This window comes from Plectropomus leopardus, chromosome 16 (genome assembly GCF_008729295.1).
Source record: "Plectropomus leopardus isolate mb chromosome 16, YSFRI_Pleo_2.0, whole genome shotgun sequence".
NCBI lineage: Eukaryota > Metazoa > Chordata > Actinopteri > Perciformes > Serranidae > Plectropomus > Plectropomus leopardus.
This window is the reverse complement of record NC_056478.1, coordinates 29,211,768-29,232,516: the sequence shown is the minus strand read 5'-3', so window position 1 is coordinate 29,232,516 and position 20,749 is coordinate 29,211,768. Positions and strand designations below refer to the sequence as shown.

The 20,749-nt window shown below is 38.2% G+C and overlaps 1 protein-coding gene across 1 annotated transcript; it reads right to left on the bottom strand.

The window, feature by feature from the left end:
- Window positions 1-32: 32 nt before the first annotated feature.
- Window positions 33-15,050, bottom strand: LOC121955515 (regulator of microtubule dynamics protein 3-like). Its single transcript, XM_042503511.1, is given in 13 exon segments — window positions 33-1,651; window positions 3,016-3,096; window positions 3,725-3,778; window positions 4,464-4,562; window positions 5,632-5,709; window positions 5,809-5,884; window positions 5,970-6,030; window positions 9,996-10,098; window positions 10,516-10,861; window positions 12,605-12,647; window positions 12,650-12,747; window positions 13,592-13,781; window positions 14,446-15,050. Coding segments are annotated over 13 exon segments (1,488 nt in total). The 5' UTR covers window positions 14,648-15,050; the 3' UTR covers window positions 33-1,594.
- Window positions 15,051-20,749: the final 5,699 nt, after the last annotated feature.

The window sequence follows — 20,749 nt, the reverse complement described above, 5'->3', positions numbered from 1 at the left end:
ATGTTAAAAACATTCACCAACAATTTAAGACATACATTTTAAAAAAAGAATTTTATTCCGTGTTATCCATGTGTCACTGAAGTGCATATTCATTTTTAATTGCAGGGTCAGAATATTGAGGAAATTTAACATATCCACTGTTATTTCACAGCAAAATGAACCTCAACAAAACACAAAGTGCTGTTAAAGTGATGTTAGATCACAAAGTAAAAACCTGCTAATATCGCTTTCACTCAGAACGTAACAGGAATGTAAAAACACTCAGAGTTCAAAGGCAGCAAATACACTCAAAAGAAAAATTACAAAAATATCAGGATACTTTTTACAGTCACAACCGAAAAGAACACTCCACACACTTTATCATTTTCCTCCGGCGTGTCCACCGCACTTAATGTACTACATTATCGAAAAGGGGGGTGCTGGGACTTTAAGGAATACTTCACCCCAAAATATGATCATTTGTATATCAATCTCTGACCTGATGTTATGTTGAATTCGTAAGAGAACTCTGTTTCTCGCATGTCTCCACAGTGAACTAAGAATCCAAAAAGAGCAAACATTAAAAAAAGGTAATCACGTTTCACACGTTTATGAATTCAACCTAACACGGAGTAAATACTTGATGTATAAATGATCCTTTATCAGGGTAAAGTATTGCTTTAACTAAAAAATGTTATGAATGAAATTCTGATCAAAATACTAGTTTTATCACTACATCTACATTATGTCATTTTCTCCACAAAAACCCAGCTTTTAAAGAGCAGCTGGGAGGGACCCGGCAGAACACTATTAAAATAAAGGTCGTACAATATAAATATAAAATTTGAATCCATGAAGAGAAAAGTCAATTAGATGTATCGCTTACAGTGACTCCCAAAATACCTCTTTCCCTTAAAGCTCCTAAAACGTCCCTGATCAAATTGGATTAGCAGCAGTTTGTCTCCAGAGGACTTTTACCATCATGTTTATCAGTCAGTGTCAGGAAAATCTTTTTTTAAACGCCGCATCCTGACTGCTGTGTGAGCAGGTTTTGGTCCCTTTAGTCCCCATGTTGGAACCCACTGTTATGCACTAACTCAACCATAATGCTCATCTCTTCCAAAAACTGAACTAAAAAAAAAAAATTAATTAACCCAAATTAGAGACGAAAACGGTTTGAGACATCTGTCTCTCAACCACAAAACCACCTGCATGACTAAACACCACGAGCAGGAAGTGACTAAATGTTATTTTTTGTCATTTGGAGAACTGATCCTTAAACTGTTTTAATTTAAGAATATGGCGCTAAAAAACCCCTACGTGTTCAGTCACTGATTATCGGTTAGAAAGGCAAACAAATAGTTTTAGAAAGCATTAAAGATGCCGTATACATTACAATATATATTACTTAGAGCAATATTGACTTCGTTAAGCAAAGAAAATAAATAAACATCAATAAAGTTCATCTGGTTTCACAGTGACAGTATGACAAAGGTATCCGTCAGTTAAGGGAAAAGAATTAGTTGGTTGGATGACTTCGGATTGGCGGCCTGACTAGCCAATCGGTGCCATCAGCTGATGGGCTCCGTCTGCTGGATCCCAGCGGAAAAAGCGTTCAGATTTTTCTGTCAGTTAAGACTCGCAGCTGAGCCTCCAGTTTAGTCGTTTCATCCTGAGAAATAAAGAAAAAGCGACAATGAAAACTTCATGTTATGATGTAACATTTAGGCCACTTTCAGACCTCTCTCGGTCCGGACTTTTGAATTTTGTTAGTTTGATCCAAAACAAAATTACAGGTGTGAAACCTTCCCCAGACCATGCTCCAGGCCAAAGAGACAAACCTTCAGACTGGACCATCGGTTAGTTTGTTTTTGTATGGTTCAACTTTAGACCAATTACAGGAGATTTGGCAGATTATCATCACGTGAGAAGAGTAATAATAATAATTATAATCATTTTATCTAGCACTTTTTAGGCTTAAGCACAAAGTGCCTCCCGAATAAAAAGGTTTACAGAATAAAATAAATGTCAGACACCCCTGCCCCATAATCACATAACCAAAATTAAGAACACAAATAATAAAAATAGCAACGTGTACAAAAACATGAGGGTGCAAGTATAAAAATACTATTTCCTAATAAGTAATTAAAAGGTGGACAAGGGAATTACCCTCATTTAAGTAGATAAAAACGAAGATTAAAAGATTAACCACATGTTTAAGCAAGTACATGTTTGAGTCAAATTTGAAGAAATTCCCTTCAGGCCTTCTTGAATTATTGCATTTATGAGAATAAGACAGGTGCAAGATCATGGTGACCTTGACCTTTGACCTTAAACATTTGAAACAGTTCATCCTTGAGTCTACGTGGACGTTTGTGCCACATTTGAAGAAATTCCCTCATGGCATTCTTGAAATATCGCATTTATAAGAATGAGACGGACACAAGGTCACAGTGACCTCTTGACCTTCAATCTTCAATCTTCAATCTTCACAATTAAATCAGCTTATCTTTGAGTCCAAGTGGACTTTTGCGCCAAATTTGGAGAAAGTCCGTCGAGTCGTTCTTGAGATATTGCTTTCACAAGAATGGCACATTTGTACGTACAGATAAACCAAAAACATAATACAGCTGGCCACAAATATCGCTGATGTGGAGGCGTAAAAATAAACAAAACGAGCATTTCTTCTTTTCAATTACTCTCCCAAGATCACAGGAAAACCAGAGAACCCATCTACAAACCAGCAGATGTCAATTATACGGAAACGCAGCTCATGTCGGTCAAGCCGTAGGTGTGCAGAGGTCTTAAATCTGCTCGCACAACTGCAGTATGAAACCAAAACTAAGCGGATCAGATGAATACACTGTAACAAAAACGCAAACGCTTCGGACTTCCAGGTGTGAAAAGGCCCTTTGCCTGTGCTGTGCGCAGCTGTTCATGCTCAAAGCTGTTACACACAAATACTGAAATGCATGTTGGGTGGATACGATGTAGCTGCTGCAGAGTTCACACAGGGACAGTGTAGCGTGCTCTTACGTCATTCGAGTTTTCGGGCATCTTCAGAGCCAGCTTGGTCCAGTTAGTGGCCTCGGAGATGTTTCCCAGCTCCTTGTGACACTGATGGCGGAAACAAAGATGATTAGTTTTTCAGTCCTCAGCATCACGAAATATACACCCTGCTGTGTTAGCCGGAAAAAACAGTTTTAAGGAAATCATGCAGCCTACAGTGAAGTCATTCCTGTGGATCATCTGTTCAAAGACAGCAGGGATTGATAGATTATTAGATCAGACGGATTCATATTGGGGTCAATATTTGGCATTTTGCCGATAATCTGTATCGGCGTTTTATGTTAATGATCGCTGAAAAAACAATTCAAAAGTGTAAACAAAGTGTCAGCATAAGAGGAACTTTTACACTGTTAAACCTTATGGAGCTATTTTTATTTCATTTTTTTAAATTTCAATTTCAATTTTTTTTTCCATAAGTTGCAGCGAACTTGCTGTAAATAATGTTAAAAGTCTCAGCTTTGATTTAACATCTGCTAACATTCAAACAAAGTTTTGTGTTTGTTACATTTCAAATTGTAAATATTGAGAGAAAGATTTTGTTTTTTATTGTAAATGCAAATCGGTTTCAAATATCACTTATTGGTCTCGTTGAGTATTAACAATCAGTTTCCGCCCTGAAAAACCAGTATCAGTGGACCCCTAAAAGACAGTGGGCGGAGTGGATGTGAGCGTTTACCTGAGCGATGTAAAGCCTCACTGTTTTGGAGAATCCTGGACTGAGTTCTTCTGCCTGAAACAGCACACGGGACGAAGATTTAACAACAGAAACACTCTGTTCAACTATCATGTTAATGCAGAATACAATACGAAGAGCTCACTAAAGACGAGCAAAAAAAACAAAATTAGCCCTCTTCATTTTTCTCAAAGCATTGTGGGTAATTAGGAAAGGTCAAAAACAAAATATGTAGCTAATCCAGGGTTCCTGCAGCTTAAAGCAAGTTAGATTTAAGCCTCTGAAAAGCTTTAATGTGACGTGGAATGAAGTTTAAGACTAATTTTTTAATAACCAAAATTGAAAAGAGACAATTTTATTTTGCCCAAATGTTTATTATGATATAATAAGAGCCTACTGCAAGTTTGTTTTTACATGAAATGTTATTGTAAACAATAAAAAAAGGGTCTAACTTTCTATCATGGAGTTTATCACTTCACTGAGGGAAGAAAATTTTACTCAAACTTATTTTGATTTGCAGATTTTGTTCATTTTTTGTCAAATTTCTGCCATTATTAATTCCTAAATGAATATAACCCAGAGATTCATCAAAATCAGGTCAATGTAAATAATGCTTTTTATTCAGAAAACCCAGTTTTTATGATTATTTGGATTTGTTTACAGAGCAGATGTGTCACATCCAATATAGTGTACGTGCTGTTATTTTAGTCTATTTTTACACGTGTGCGCATTAGTCTGCTACCTTGAGGAAGTTCTCGAGGGCGTCGTGCAGTGTGGAGGAGGGGGGACTCTGGTAGAGAGCAGCAGCCGCCTTCTTCTCCAACCAGTCCAGCGTGGATACCTGCAGACACACACACACACAGAGAGGGTTCCCGCAGATCCGTACAAAAATCTTAAAAGCCGTTAAATTCGATTTGATTCCCGGCTCCTCCCAGCAACATGCTGAAGTATCTTTGGGCGAGATACTGAAGCCCAAATTGAAAAAATTCCGAGTGGCATTAAAAAGTCTTAGTTCTCACTCGTCTTAAGTTGTAGGAACTCTGCACAGCTTTCGCAAAAAGCTGAGCTATAAACACTTTAGATGAGGCCGCCTGAAAGGGTCATTTGGGTCTTTTTTTTTTTTAATTTTTGAAACCTGGACCTTATTTTTCTCCTAGTGTCTGTGTCAAATGGACCAAAGGGGACAACAACTTTTGAAACTGTTTTTTGTCACTGACAGACTCAGATTGTTGTCAGGATCCTTACAGTGATAGACCTTTTTGTTAAAGAGTAAAATCCTTTTTGTTTTTTACCAGAAACTCGAAATCACCGAACACACCAAACTCCATGTAAATAAATATTGATTTTATCATCGCAAAACGCACTTAATTCAGCGTTGACAGAAATTTTAAAAAATAAAACTTAGAAACAAAAAAAAACGATCTTGGTTTATCTTTCCAATGTTCCCATAATCATCAACTCTGCTTTGGTTGAAATGAACTCTTAATTCACCCAGTCAGATGTGAAAATATGTTCGCTTTGTAATCGCTAAAATAACTGTTTATTTAAATGGACACTGGTGGGTTTTGTAATTGTGATTTTGGGGCTGTATCTGGTTAACACAAATAAGGATCTTGCTCTTACACTATGAGGGTGCTTTCTGTAATGTTGTCAAATGCACAAAATACCAATCTGAGCCTGTCAGCGACAAAAACAAGCTCTTTTACCAGATGAACATTGAAATGTGCTCTGAGTGGTTGCACTGCAGCCTGTTTGTTACTCAAAACGACCACTTTCAAAAATTGTTGGGTCCAGGTTGAAAAACACCAACGTTTCCCTTTCAGTTCACAGTTTTGATATTTAAAAGTTCTAGGTGATAAATTCTGCATCAGGTAAGATCAAAGTTAAGGAAAAAGAGCCACTTCTGTCACCTCATAGCACCATCGGCCAAGAAGGTAGAAACACATGGGGTCATCATCTCTGAGGGCGATCGCACGGTCCAGATGCTCCTGAGAGGAGAAAAAAAATCTGTCAGAAACTGCACACAACTATAGAGATTAAAGTAAAGCCAAAGTGTACTTGACATAAAACCCCAAAAAGTGATTTACCTTTAATATGTGGCTGCTCTTGAGTTTGCTGTGCATGCTCTCGTGCTGCGAGGTCAGGCCTGTCAGCACAGCAAACCTGGAGCCAAAAACAACGTGACGTTAAAATGCCGCCAAATGGGCACAGACACACAGAATATTTAGGTGAAAGTTCATCATCTCACCATTTGTGACACTCGGCGTTCAGGCCGTTCTTCTTCAGGGCCAGCTCCGCCTCATCTCGACCTGCAACGCAAGCTCACGGCTCAACGACAAAAACTACTACCGTCACATTTCAGACACTGAGAGGATTTTATGTGCTCATGAGCGAGGCCGAGGCTCTGTCAGCTTTTTTTTTGGAAGATGTGTTCCAGACTCACAGGTTTCTTAAACTATTTAGGGTGCACTGCAGTTTGTCTTTTCCACAACCAATGTGGAGATTCTTTAAACTGAAACGGGTGATATAAATGGTGAGAACATGTTTAGATATTAACTTTGGGTAAATGCGTTAAACACCGTTATGATCGGCAGTCTTGAGTCTTAAAAAAATGGAAATGCATTGACGCATTTACATGTACATTGTTGGAAAAGAAAAAAGCTGGGGAGATGTAAGACTTGTTACCATGACTACAGTCTTACTGTTTCTATTGCCTCATCAAAGTGACAGACTTCTCTGAAATTATGGTGATCATCATGTTTTTTTATCCAATCATCTGGCTGCTACATGGAAAGATCATTTTAGCAAGGTCGTCATACTATACTATGACTTTTTTGTGATATTTTGGATGACACTGTAGTATGACTTTTTATTCGATTTTGAACAACATAATATACTATGACTTTATGATATTTTGGATGACATACTAAGTATGACATTTTTATACTTTGGACGATGTACTATGGTATGACTTTTACGCTATATTGGACAACGTACTATACTAAGACTTTTTTTGTGATATTTTGAACAACATACTATACTATGACTTTGTTATGATATTTTGGATGACCTACTATAGTATGGCTTTTTTAATGCTATTTTGCACAAAATACTATAAGAGACTATAATACTATAGCATTATTTTATAATGCTATTGTGGATGACATACTATACAATGACTTCTTTGCGCTCCTTTGGATGACATACTTTAATATGTCATTTGTTTGAGCCCTTGTTGTGTTTATAGGTACGTGTATGAAACGTGTTTTTTTAGTTGTAATTCCCTTGTTACCACAGTAGGTGGCGTATGCGCGATGGTGTATGGGGGAAGGACGAAGAAGAAGAGGTAATCACTCCGCAGGTGTGCAGCTTACCGGAGGACGTGCGCTGTTTTTTCGTGGCTAAACATTGAGAATTGTACTTGTTTTGCATACCAGTTGTTCGTGGATTAAGTCCACATCACCGCTGAAGGCTGTACCGTTGAACGGGCCCGATGACTGTGGATAAACGCGCTTGAGCGTGACTGCGCGGGATCCGACACACCGAAGACGACGCGTCAATGAGGCAAGTACCGGTACAGCAGCCCCGCAGTGGCTGCTAGCTTTGTTTTTTTGGACATCAAGTCACTGTATTAAGTTAAAAAAAAAAAAACGCTTTATTTAGAGGCCGTCATTGCGAGGACGCAGACCGCGTGGCCGTGTTTCCCGGGAGGGGACGCCGATCATGAGCTCCAACGTAACGGCGCACGTATGTGGACACGTGCGTGGTGGAATATATAATTTATCGAAGCAGTCTGATTTATAGACACTGTATGTTGTTTCAAGTGATGGAATAAGTTCTCAGATCTTAAAATAGTAACACTACAATGTAAAATAATCCTGTTGCAAATAAAAAGTACTGCATTCAAACTCTAGAAGTTGATATTTATTAGCTTCAAAATATAATTAAAAAGCAAAAGTAAAAAAAAACTTTAAAATAGCCAATAAAAAAAAAAAAAGTAATGCCATTACTGTAATAGTAATGTAACTACTGTGTTATAGTTGATCACGTTAATGTTGCGGCTGGTTACAGTGGGGCTCATTTAATGACTTTATATGCTGATGGGATGTTTAATCTGTAATCAAAGACCATCATTTATCAGTTTTATGTTTTGCATTCAAAATCTAAATCTGCAAAATGCTATAAAAGGTAGAATATTTGCTTCCAGAATGTAGTGGAGTAGAAAGTTGTTGAAAAGGTGGAAAGGCTGCAAAATGTGAGAAAAGGTCAATTAATGAGGCCAAAAATCTATAAAAAAAAAAAAAAAAGTAACTCAAGGGCTCATGCAGAGCAGCAGTGTTTAAGACGTGAAATGTACACTGGAGAAAACTGCTCATTTGTGTGGAGATGCAAAAAAAAGTGCATGATTCTCTGATACTTTTAATGCCCGCTGAAAAAGGTGATGAACAAAATACTTGGTTTGCTGCAAAAAAAAAGTGCTTGTGGAGAGGGGTTTCATTGCTGATGTTGAACGCTGGCTGACAAATAGTGAGAATGATGGTGATGGATGGCGTTAACCCTGATGACAGTATATCCACTGTAAACTCTCTCACTGCAAAAGTACATGTAGAGGTAAAAGCAGTAAGAAAAGTGGTAAAACTACAGCTTCTGCCCGCATTAAAGCAGCAGCAGGAAAAGGCTGCACGTGTTGCTGGAGCTGCAGCTTTAAAGGAAAAGCGTGTTTTGGAGGAGCAGGAGGGACAGCTGAGAAGAAAAAGAGAGCAGCTTGATGCTGAAATAGCAGCATCTGTTTCACAAGATGCCTCAGATAGTTCAAGTGACTCCTAAGCTCCATCAGATGGGATGAATTCTTATCTGGAAAGGAATTAAGGACAAAAAAACAACCTCTGAAAGGCTCGATCCTGCAGCAAACTCATATGACGTGGAGTGCAGTGTCACAAAGCAAACTCGCAGAACCCCATAAGAGCTCAAGTGCACAGAACGCACACTCTGAGGGAAAAAAAGCAGCAGAGCATCTGTGGATCAAGTTGGAAAAAGCGACTGAAAGCATTATGACGAGCAGCACAACATCAAACCCTCTCTCTGCCGGTAAATGATGTGCATCCTGTACTAGCTGAACGACAACAGCAGACACATCCTGCACAAATGCAAGGAGGTATATGCACCATAATGCACCCACAAAATGAAATACAGCATTGTTCAGCAGCCGCGCCTGATGTCACTCCGGTATCGGATGGTGAGACTTCATTAGAGCTTTTGAGCATGGCTGTCTTCACTTTTCGGAGCAGTTTACAAGAAGAAAGCCCAGAAAACTGGTGAGGAGTTGACAGCGCATGATCCCTGACACACGTTATCAACTGGCTGAAAGAGCTTCTGCTACATTATGACTTTTTTGTGCTATTTCTGAAGCATACTATACAATAACTTTTTGTGCTATTTGTTTTTGCTATTTTGAGCAACATGTATTACTGTGACTCATTCATGCTTTTACTGGATAACATGCTTTGTCATATTGCATGATTTGTTAGAGTATAGCATGTCATAGCATGTTTTGGACAACAAGAGTTGTGAAATTCTGGGCCGATATCAATATTTTGTTTTTTCGTTATTGTGTTTTTGTTGGTATTTATTCCCTCTTTTCACCAGGGAAACAACAAAATCTGTAGTATAAAAAGAATAAGTGGACTGTTTAAAGTAATTTAATCCTTTATTACACTACCTTTATATGAGCACAAATTCAATCAGACTAATTTATATGACTATAATCTTAAATAAAACTTTTCACAGATTACATTGAACACATCATTAAAACTTAATAATGTACCTTTTTCCAAACTCTGATTTTTACTGAATTGAGCTTGAAGGCATCAAGAAGTAATTCAGTGCAACCTCTGGCGAGCAGTTCCAGCTAACGCTGACTAGCTCTGCTCCAGCACGGATTTGTTGTTCACAGTGTAGCATCATCTAAGTAAAATAGGTCCTCTAAGACCTCGATAGTTAATTTACTGCATCCTTTCGACCCAATGGCGTCCTAGGGATGATCTTTTTGTCCAAAACATGTTTTCTATTGTCCCCAAGATGACAGGACAACGTTAATCTCAAGCCCCGCTTTTAAGCCAACACAAAAATGATGCAACAACACAGAAAAACGTTGGCCACTGCCATTGGTGAATGCCAGTTCATTTGCCCAGAGGCCAATGTGCAGCAGATACGTCGCTGCATCCATAAATATCGCTCATTATTCTGGGGTTTGTGCCTTTTTTGTGTCTATTACCTTGTTGTGCGTAAGTCTTCTTCTCTTGTTTGTCCTCAGTGGACTCGTACACATCACTATAAGCCCGGGCCAGTCGCCATAGAAACTCCCTGCTGTCTCCATACTGTGGACGCAGAGTCAGACAAACACAAGTCAGCACCATCATACTGTTTGGGATCGTTATTCGGTAAAGTGATTTCAATTGTCACTAATCAATCGAACGCTGAGAATCTGATTTGCAAAATTAGTGTTTGTTTCGGCTGCTCTTAAAAACTCACTTTAATCATTTATCACTTTCATCATATCACGTTCTTTTCATGTGCATGAGGATTAGGGGGTGTGTGCATGTGTTTGTGTGCATGTGTATGTATGTTTGTTTTTCGGGGGTTGGATTATTTTCTGTATGTTTTCTTATTCTGTATTTTATCTCGTCCTTAGTATTTGATCCAGTGCAATTGCTGTTGTTTATATGTAATATCTTAATAATATTCATATTATTATTACTGATCGCTTCAGCACTCGTTAACCCCGTGTCTCTTACCTCTGCTCGGCTGTCTAGCAGCAGGCGAAAGCCCTCTGCCTTTAAGCTGGCGTCTCCGGTGTGGAGGATGTCACTCTGAGCCAAGAGGAGAGCCAGCTCCCCACTGGGAACTTCAGTCACCACCTGCAGCCTCCCCTCATCTTCCTCCTCCTCTTCCTCCTCCTCCTCCTCCACTAGCCCTCTCTCCTCTGCCTCTTCTTCCTGAGAGTCTTCCTGGCGGAGAGTGAGCACGGTGGCACAGCTCTTGTCCTCCTCTTCCTCAGACTCCTGTTCAGGCTCCCGCTCGCCCTCCTCTCTGTCCGTGTCCCGATCGGTGTAGTCTGACTCAGCATAGGCCGTTGAGTACCTGGGACATACACGGAGGATAACATGCTTTTGATTTGATTTTTTGGGTTTATTAATTCCAACAACATCCATGTGACCACGGATAAAGAGGCGTAAATCTACTTATAGATGAGAGGTTAGAGTGTGCTGCTCTCAGCGTTAAAAAATTACACAAAAATCATCAGCAACATCACTTTCCTGAATCAGCATCACTGTTTCTCTGTACTTTTTAAAATAAGAAGACCCCTAGTGTTTTATACAAAGTCAGCAAAACTAGGTTTTGACCTAAACCAATTTTTTTATGTCAAATACCAGTTACATAATACTTAAAACTAGTTGAAATTAGGGGTTGACCGATATTGGTTTTTTCAGGACCGATACCAATTGTAATGACACCGATAACCAATACTTAAAACTGATATGCATTTACAATAAAAATGAAAATATTTCTGTTGAAATTAGTAGCTGTGGAAACCTCAACACAAAGCTTTTTTTAAATGCCTTTGGCAAATGTTTAATCAAAACTGAAACTTAAAACATCATATACAGCAAGTTTACTGCAGCTTTTTTAAATTCAGTTCAGTGAAAATTTAAGTTAAAAATGAATCAATAAAAAGAGCTCTCAGTCAATCAGGTTTTACGAAGTAAAAGCTCCTCCCATACTGACACTTTGTTTGCATGTATTCACAATGCCTTTCCTGATGTTGGCTGAGTGTAAGACACACACTTTTTTATTTTTTATTGCGGCAAAACGCAAAACATCAACCCTGATAAAAGGCCAGGCCAATAATCTGTTGATCCCTAATTGAAATGCATATTTCAAAGCAACCGAAATACTTCTCATCTCTGTGGTCACCGTTTTGCATGGATGCTCCATATCGGCCAGTTAATCAGCCATCAGTTATTTCCCATTACAAATTATTATTATATATTGGCCTTTAAAACTCCTAATCAAGCTACCTCTACTAGATATTACGAGAGGTAGTTAGTCAGTCAGCGACTTACTAAAGCATGAGCTTAACTTGGCACTCTTTACCCGCGTGTAATTGTCTTAGAGCTTAACAGGAATTAGCTGATGAAGCTCATTAAGAAGTGTTTTAAAAGTGCCAACAGAGTGATCAAACCTGGATCTGAGCCTGACCTGCAGCTGCACAATGTTAGACTGTAACATGACTCACAGGCCTTTGGTCCAGGTCAACTTTTGCTGCCTAATCTGCCTGAAAAATCAAAGATACACAAACAAAAAAAGACTAAAACTTTTAAGCTGCACTAATCATTTTTAAGTGAGGATAGATCAAATAACAATGCAACAAAAAGGTAGATCTACTGGAGAGACACTCAATGCAGCACTTAAAAAAAATCTAAGAGAATTAGCTTTCATAAGCATATTGTAACCCGCAGTCTCATTATGCTCATTTTGATATTTTTGTCGCTTATTGCTGACCCCAGTTTTAATGCTTGTATCAAAGTTTTGTAATTTGTTGCATTACTTGTCATTTATTGTATTACCTTTTTTGAGGTATCTCTTTAAGCCCGTTTGGGTTTCTGAACTTTCCAGCATCTGTTTTTCTGTATTCTTTATGACCTTTTACTGTTTTTGATGGTGCAAATAAATAAAATGAAAATAAAAAATTCCTACTGTTCATCTGTGATATATTTAATGTGATCTAATATATGAGACAGAGCCACCAGAAATGCAATATAAAACACTAAGCCAAATCACAGAGAAAAAACACTTTTTTAACAACACTAATCCATGACCTACCCTCCTTCACTGGTCTCTTCAAACGTGCTGGCCATGCCCTGGGGGCAGTGAAGTAGATGGAGCTGGAGCCGGTGGAGTCGGTGCGCTCTCTGTGGACGACGTGGCGGCGCCGACGTACCCGCTGGCTGTCCTCCACTCCCTTTCTGAATGTCAGGGAGGAGGAACACACGATCACATCAGTCAAACAACGAGGACGAGCTCGATGTGGGGAGCCCGGACCACTGCGAAAGTTTATATTTAAGCATGATATAGCAGGCCCGCCTCAAAAGTACAACAGAGACGAACAGTCAATCATCTTCTAATTATTGATCTTTAAAACCTGAGCAAACTGGCTTGATATCCTTCAAAAACACGGGAGAAGGGCAATGAGCAACTTAAAAAGAAATGACCAAAAAATAAGCAAAAAAAAGTGATGTCAGTCCAGGTTTCAAAGGGTTAATGACTTTATGTTAGACACATGTATGGTGTGTGTTTTTTAATCTGAAGTGAAACCATAAAAAAAGCAATTTCCTGGCTATAGGCATTGAACTGCAACCCAACCCTCTGAGGCTTCATGTTCTCCAGTTCTTCAATTTCACAAAAAGTAGCTTTCTGAAAAGAAAAAAATCCATAGTGTGACCAAGTTGCAGCATATGTGTCTTACTCAAAACAGTAAAGAGATACACTATGCACTTTTTTAATTCAAATAATCCAATACCAATACCAATACTAACATGTTCTTCAGTGATTTAGCCTGATACATGCTGAAATCTTTGGATCAGAGTACTGAGCTTAAAGTAACATTGTGGATTTGAGCAGTGTTTGTCCACACAATATGATCCAGTTATGATGGCCTGCCAAAAAAAAAAAATACTATTTTAGCGTAGCTCAAGACCTTGTAAACGCCCACTGAACAGAGTTGAATGTGTCTGAAATCAGTAAAATATTCCTCAAAAAACAAAGTAGGGCACATGAGATGCTGCTGTGTGTTTCCCAGCTGACACTCACTTGACATCCTGGATGATCTGCAGGGCGATGTCCTGCAGGCCGCCCCTCAGCTCCGCCACCTCAGAGCGCAGGGAGGCCACGCAGCTCAGCACCTGGTCCAGCTGGTTCCTGAGCTCCAGCTGCTGCTCCGGGGACAGGCCCTGCACCACAGCCTCCACCGCTGCCAGAGCCTGCTGCTGGGCCTCCGCCTCTGGAGGAGAACACACAACATGTTAGATGTGGTTTGGACTTGCAATATAGTCAGGTTTACCCTGATCCCCTCCACTTCTTCCACCCTCTAAAACATGAACATCCATGTGTCTATGTTCCTCTATACAGGTTGCAGTGAAAGCAGGATAAGAGAAGCAGCCCAAACATCCTTCACCCGACCATCCCCTGCCCCTCCTGGAGATCCCGAGGTGTTCCAAGGCCAATGGGATAAGGGAGGTCATACATATTCCAGGATTCAAAGGGTGGGTGCATAAACAAACCAGCAATATTTTTTAATATTATTATTATTATTATTATTATTATTATTATTATTATTATTATTATTATTATTATTATTATTATTATTATATTGTACATGCATATCGCATCGGTCTCATTAACTACTAATAATCTATATCAGTATCAGTATAGGTATCGTTATTTGCCCTGAAAAACTAAACGGTCGACCCCTACTAAGCATATGTAAAAATTTTGAAAGATTATTTGAGTCATTTTAATACCAATTAAGCCTTATTCTTAGATTATTGAATTCAGTGCCTTTTGAGAGTTTTTAATGATCCCCGAGAAGCCTGCAAACGTCTCGCACACACCGACATGTTTCTGACAGGCTGGAGTCAGCGCCGGGCAGAGCAGAGTGAACCCACCCTGAGCATCCAGCGGCTCCCGCAGCAGCACCGCCTCATCCGGCCCGTCAAACAGCCGGAGAGCAGGCCGGGCCTCCTGCATCAGTCTCTGGGATCTCCTCCTGCTGATCTCCCTGTAAATGATGAAGGCGATCAAGCCACAACCGGCTGTGGCTCCGATGGCAAGCCCGATTAACCCGTTCCTCCCGAGCGGCGTGTTCATGTCTCCACCACGGTAGGTCCTTCTGTAGCTGTACCGTCACTTACTCACAAGTGCCTCTTTCATATGTCACCAAGCATAATGAAGCTCATGACACTGGCGACGTTAAATATCTTAGTTTCGCTTTGAGAGTCGCGGGGCACGCTCACTGCTAGCACGTTAGCTGAGTCTCATTAGCCGTTCAATGTCCACAGGCTAATAACACACTAACGGCTGGTAATAAGCTGGACGCAAATATTCTCCTTAAAACCGCGACTACTTTTTATATATTTAACAGACGGACGACACGTTTTAACGGTTTACGTCAAAAACAAAACGATTTGATTACCGTTACATTATTTCAAGGTGTGCGCGTGCCAGTCGGTTGGCGGAGTGATGCTGTAAAATGTATAACGTAACATCACATCAGCGCAGCGATGACAGCCGTGATGTCAGCGAGCTGAGCGCGTGCGAAAATAACATCCGGTTCCAGTTTTCAAAATAAAAGGTATTGACCAGCGGGCTGCTCCAATTTTCAACATAAAAGGTGTTGACAAGCACGCAGCAACGTTTCTAAGCCCATTTCCGCCAGGAATATTAAAAAAAATATACGAAAAGATAGCATAAGCAGAAGTAGAAATGCTTTTGGAAGTCTAAATTATGAGATACTCAGTCAAAAATGTTAAATAATTTGTCAAAATTATCAAGGCAACTAGCAGGAACGCCCATAAAGGGGATAATAGGGGGATTGCTTTCGGGGGGGGGTTGAGGGGTTGGCGTCCCATATATTTTATTTTTTACTAAAATATTCAACATAATTTGCTAAAACGACTAAACTAAATATTGTATTTATTGTTGTTTTGGTAAAATTAAGCCTGTTTCCTAACATTATTAGTAGTAGTAATAATAGTAATTTAATAACAATAATAATGATAATAATGATGATGATTTTTATTATTATTAACAATAATTGCATTTTTATCCAATCTGAGTGTCAAAATGATGTGTTACAACACTGTTGTTACAAGTAAATTCAAATATGGCAAAAAAATGTATTGATGTGTAGTGCAGTGCCTAAATCGTGGCCCTCAGCTAATCTGTCCTCCATGGCCCCCTAGTGGCTTGATCAGTCTCTGCAAATGTTTTCACCACCATTTGTCCATGTTTATTAGAAATTAGGCTGTATTCACAGAGCTTACTGGCACACAGTCGCTCCTAGAGTAAAGTTCTAAAAGAAATTCTTAGAATTGTTACATTTTCTAAGAACTTTCCCCTTAAAGTTCTGACTACGTCCTGGTAAAGATGAAAGTTACTCACAAAGCATAGAGAGGAGGACTTTTAAGAGGCTTAAGAGTTTCTTAAGGAGTGAAGAAAATGGCAAAGGCAAAGCGGGGGGAGAAATATTTTCCAATTAGATTGTATGACAGTAAATTAAATGATACAGATTAGCTTGTGCAGCTGGATAATGTTCGTGGTTGATCTGATTAGAGATGCCCTCACATCTCCCACCTAACGCAATAACGATATAATGTCAGAAATAAAGGGATCACAACACTGAGATATTTGCAAAAATGTAACAGTGCAGCAGTGATGACTCAGGCCTGTCACAACCATCCATCAGCACAGTGATCACACAAAAAAGGACAACACTTTCACAGTCTCATATTGCGATGCAGTTCATAACATTCCCATTGGATGTCCAAACCTTGCAGGTTCACAAAGGGACAGCCAATCACATCTCTTAAAAGAATCTATCATAATGGGTTCAAATACACTTCCTCCCTCATTATGATATAAGTTACTTTTCCTTCATTGCTCAGAATTGCTCTGAGAATTGTCCGAAATTTCTCCTAAACTAGGACTCCTTGTTGCTCCTCTATGCAAAGAAAGGAGCTTTCTGAGAATAATCCCAGAATGTTTGTGAAAATGGAACCCGGTTTTTATCTTCTCCCTTCTGTGTCTAAACGGTTCATTTCATTAAGTCAGAGTGAAAAGTAGGTTAAGATGTTGGCAATGTGGTGACTAGTGTCAAGTTGGAATACAGTGAAAGCAAAATAACTTCATAAATATCTTGGATTATAATCCAAGAGCACAGACATTTTTGTGAGCCAAAATGGGTTCAGAAATGTAGGAAGAAGGCAACTTAAGAAGAAATGCCCTGAAATTTGCAAGAAATTTGTAAAAAGTACAAGGAAACTGCCTGAAAATCAGTACAGAGAAAAAGAAATTAAAAAATAAATTTACACGGAAATGGCCTTAAAAGGTGCTTTAAAATTAATAATTGTATAAATCAATAACTTAAAATTGTAAATAATTCTCTAACATAATTTTAAATGTAGTTATTATGATTATAAATATACTTTTCCCCTAGCTTTTTTCTTTACTTCCTAGAAATTTAATTTTTTCAAAATAATTTTCTAAAACTATTAATTTTTTGCATTTCGCAAAAGAAATAACTTTCAAGTTTCTGCCTTTCCCCCCATGTTTTTTAAAGAAATCAAACCAATTTTCTCAGGCTTCAAAGGGTTAAATACTAAAAGTACCTGTTAGTACTTAAATACTAACAGGTGTCTGAAAGCAGCACAAGAAAAAGGGTTAGCTAAATAATAAAAAGCAACAGACTTATATCAAGCTTTGAGGGGGCCCAGGGAGCACCACAGTACCCTAAAGATCCTGGCTACGGCCCAGCTGTGTGGTTGTGGTGGTCAATACCTTGTGTCCGTCCTCCTCTGTGTTTTCTCCGCCCTCTGTAGTATATAATGAGCTGAGCAGCATCCAGTCTGCTGGGAGAGCTCAGCCTGGCAAAACAATGAATACACTTGTAAGTAATTCCTACAAATTCACAGATGTATCTTTGATTATCAATCTAGAGATGAGATTTTTGTGAAATTTGTCTTCACATGTTTGCCTTTCCTCCAGTGAAACCAGCAGGACATCAAAGACAAATACATTCATGTTACAAAATAATGTTCCTTTGTATTTTAAGTTGAGGAAACCTGTAAAACATGCTGTGAGGACTACATCCCCCATAATGCCTGGGAGTGGCTGGGAACCGCCTGCTGAGCCATATTTCTTCTATAAACCTGACCCAGATAATGCAACAAAGACAGTGGCTGAAACTGTTTGTTTCTCTTTGCCGCAGCTGAAGCGTGCCAAGAATGTGTCCAAAGGAAACAATAGTGTCATTTATGAAGAGGTGAAGCCTGACAGACACCTGCAGGGAGGAAAAGTCAGCAAGTGCTGCTCCACACACTGAAAATGAGAGTTTAACAGTTGGTCAAAGTCATAATGGCCCTCTGAACCAGTTCTTTTTTTCTTTTTCTATTTTAAGGAAAGTATGTAAAATTGGTAGATGCTATGGTCAAATGTTGGGATTTTTCTGTTTTTCAAAAGCCACAACTACCAGGTTTGGGTAGTTATGTAAAAAAAAATAAAAACATGAGAAGAAGGCTATGAGCAACCTAAGAAAAAATGACCCAGACATTTGCAAGAAATAAGTAAAACTTAGAGGTAGATTACCCGAAAATTAGCAAGAAATGAATTAAATAAAAAAATGTTAAAAAAGGAAATTACCTCAAAAACTGCTGTGATGAATGATAATCATTGTAGCTCTTTCAATAGTTTTTACTAGTTTTTAAAAAATAATTTTCGAAACCTACTAATATCTTGCAATTTGTGGGACATTTCTGGTCAAGTTGCTCTTTGACTTTTTTCCCGGGTTTTTGAAAGAAATCAAACCAATTTGCTCAGGGTTGAAAGATTCAGAAGACAACGGCAGCACATGTCGATGCAGCAGCCAGTCACTCCTCAAATCCTTGCTACTTTTTTGCTATATTTTTCTATTTTTTTTGACACCATGACCCCTTCTGCTGAAGCACTTATCAACATCGGGAAAAGTTGTGTGTGTTTTGGAATGAACGCAGCAGACCGGCATAAGGGCAAGGCTGACCTGGATTGGACTGAGAGCTGTTCCTCTATCAGTCCATTTGGGCACAAGACTCTGATGCAAATTCAACAAATGCACTGCAGGAACTGAATGATGCCACCAGCAGCAACAAGGAACTGGATTGAATTTTCATAGTAGCTGCTGATTTTAATCAACTCATCCTTCAACTCCAAAGATGTAGCAGGATCAAGGACAAAAGTCATTTTGTTTTTTAAAAAATGACCAATAAATCTACCTTCTACCTTCTACTTAATACTTGTAAAAAATGTCTAAATGTAGCACAAGAAAAGTAATGTTAATCCATGTTTCAATGGGTTAAATATGCTGAAATAATACTTAAAGACAGAAAGCAAAGTTCTTGAATTAACAATGTTTAAACTGGGTAACCTGATGTGAGCTGATTTGGAAAAACCTGAAATAGCAGAACTTTTATAAAAGGGAATCTGATTCATCCCTGTAGCCTACAAAAATTAATACTATCAAATATTTGTATTAATCTATAATCTTTTGAATTTTTATGACAAGTTCTCACGCATCCTTTTTTTTGTTGTTGCAGAAATCATGGTTTCACTAAAACTACTATGAAAAAAAGATAATTGTTATTGTTGTTGTTGATGACTCAATTTAAAAAAAACAACAACAAAACAATTAATTTATGTGTTGCCAATTGAAGACGGTTAAAATTTGTCTTTTTTCAGTGTATGTTATCTGTAAGCCAGCTCCAAAAGTTCATAATCTATAGGCCTACACAGTAAAAAATAAACATGAACATAAAAAAGTTGGTATCTGGGCTGCCTTCAAATTTTAAGTTACCTAAATTTGACAAGACAAGTTTGGGTAATTTGGAACTTGTCTTCTCAAATTCAGTCAACTTAAAATGTAAGGCAGCCTGGACTCTGCGTTTTTTAAGTTAAGTTATTTTTACAGTGGAGAAATAATTTTAATTTTGACTTTTGCATTAGATATAAATTGTAGTAACAATGAGTAAATGTTCATTCATCTTAAGCCATTTAGATTCATTATTTTTTCAAGATGGCAGTGAGTTTATTATCTGTAGGAATTAAAAATAAAGGGTTGATCACAAATAAGATATTAGTTGCAAGTTTGCAAACATTGGGCAGATCATTTAGCAACTAATTAATTAAATTGATTAATTAAAAAACAAAAAACAAACATAACAACAAAAAAAACAAAAAAACACCAAGGCCCTAAAATTGACCCTTGTGGAGCTCTGCCTTGAAAGTGAATATGTAAAGATTGAAGTCTCTGATCTAGACTTCTAATGTATATACTGATCAATCTCAAACTGTCTGTGTGTGATGACACAAGACATTAGAGTTTAATTAGGGGAAAACTGTTGTTTTTTTGTTTTTTTTGCACCAATTGGGCAATTTGGTTATGTAAGTATGTTAGAGAGAGGAATAAACTGTTTCAATTTTGAAAGTATATTACTCTTATTTGTTTCACACCAGTGAAGCCTATATGGGTCTGTTGGATGATCACTGTGAAAATGGGGTAGCTCTCTGAGTCTTTAAGGAACCAAATATGCAGTCTCAACAACATGCCAGCTGTATGAATCATAAGATTGATAAGTTGTTATGAAACTCCGATTCAGTTTTGGTTCTCAAGAACAGATTCTTCATAGTGCAAACTGTGTTTATCAGTGGAAACAATCTCTGCCATTTTTCCACTTTTTCTTTATTCTCCCATGAACAAAAAGAAAGAAATAAAGCATTAATTTTCTCTTTCTTGCACCTGCATTTGGAATTTTCTTCAGTTTACTTAGAACACTTGCAAGAGATCTTAAATTAGATCAGAGTTAATTAATAATAATGACTTAAGTTAAACAAAGGTTCTGAGTTAGAATGATCCCCATGATGTATGCAGTCAGACCAGTTAGGCATATTAACAGAAATGTAGGGCTTGGCTCTTCCTGCACAGGAAATGCTTGCAGGCACAACTGACCTGACCAGCTGTTTATAAAGCCCAACAGGCACTATAGATGCACCATAGAGATGAAGTGAAATGAAGTGATGAAGTATCTGAAAATCAGCACAACAAAAGAAAGTTAAAAAAACAATTAAATTACCTTAAAAAGTAATAATTATAAATGTGTTTTTTTTCTTCTAGCTTTTTTCTTTCCTCTCTATATTTTTCCCCAAATATTTTTATATATATAT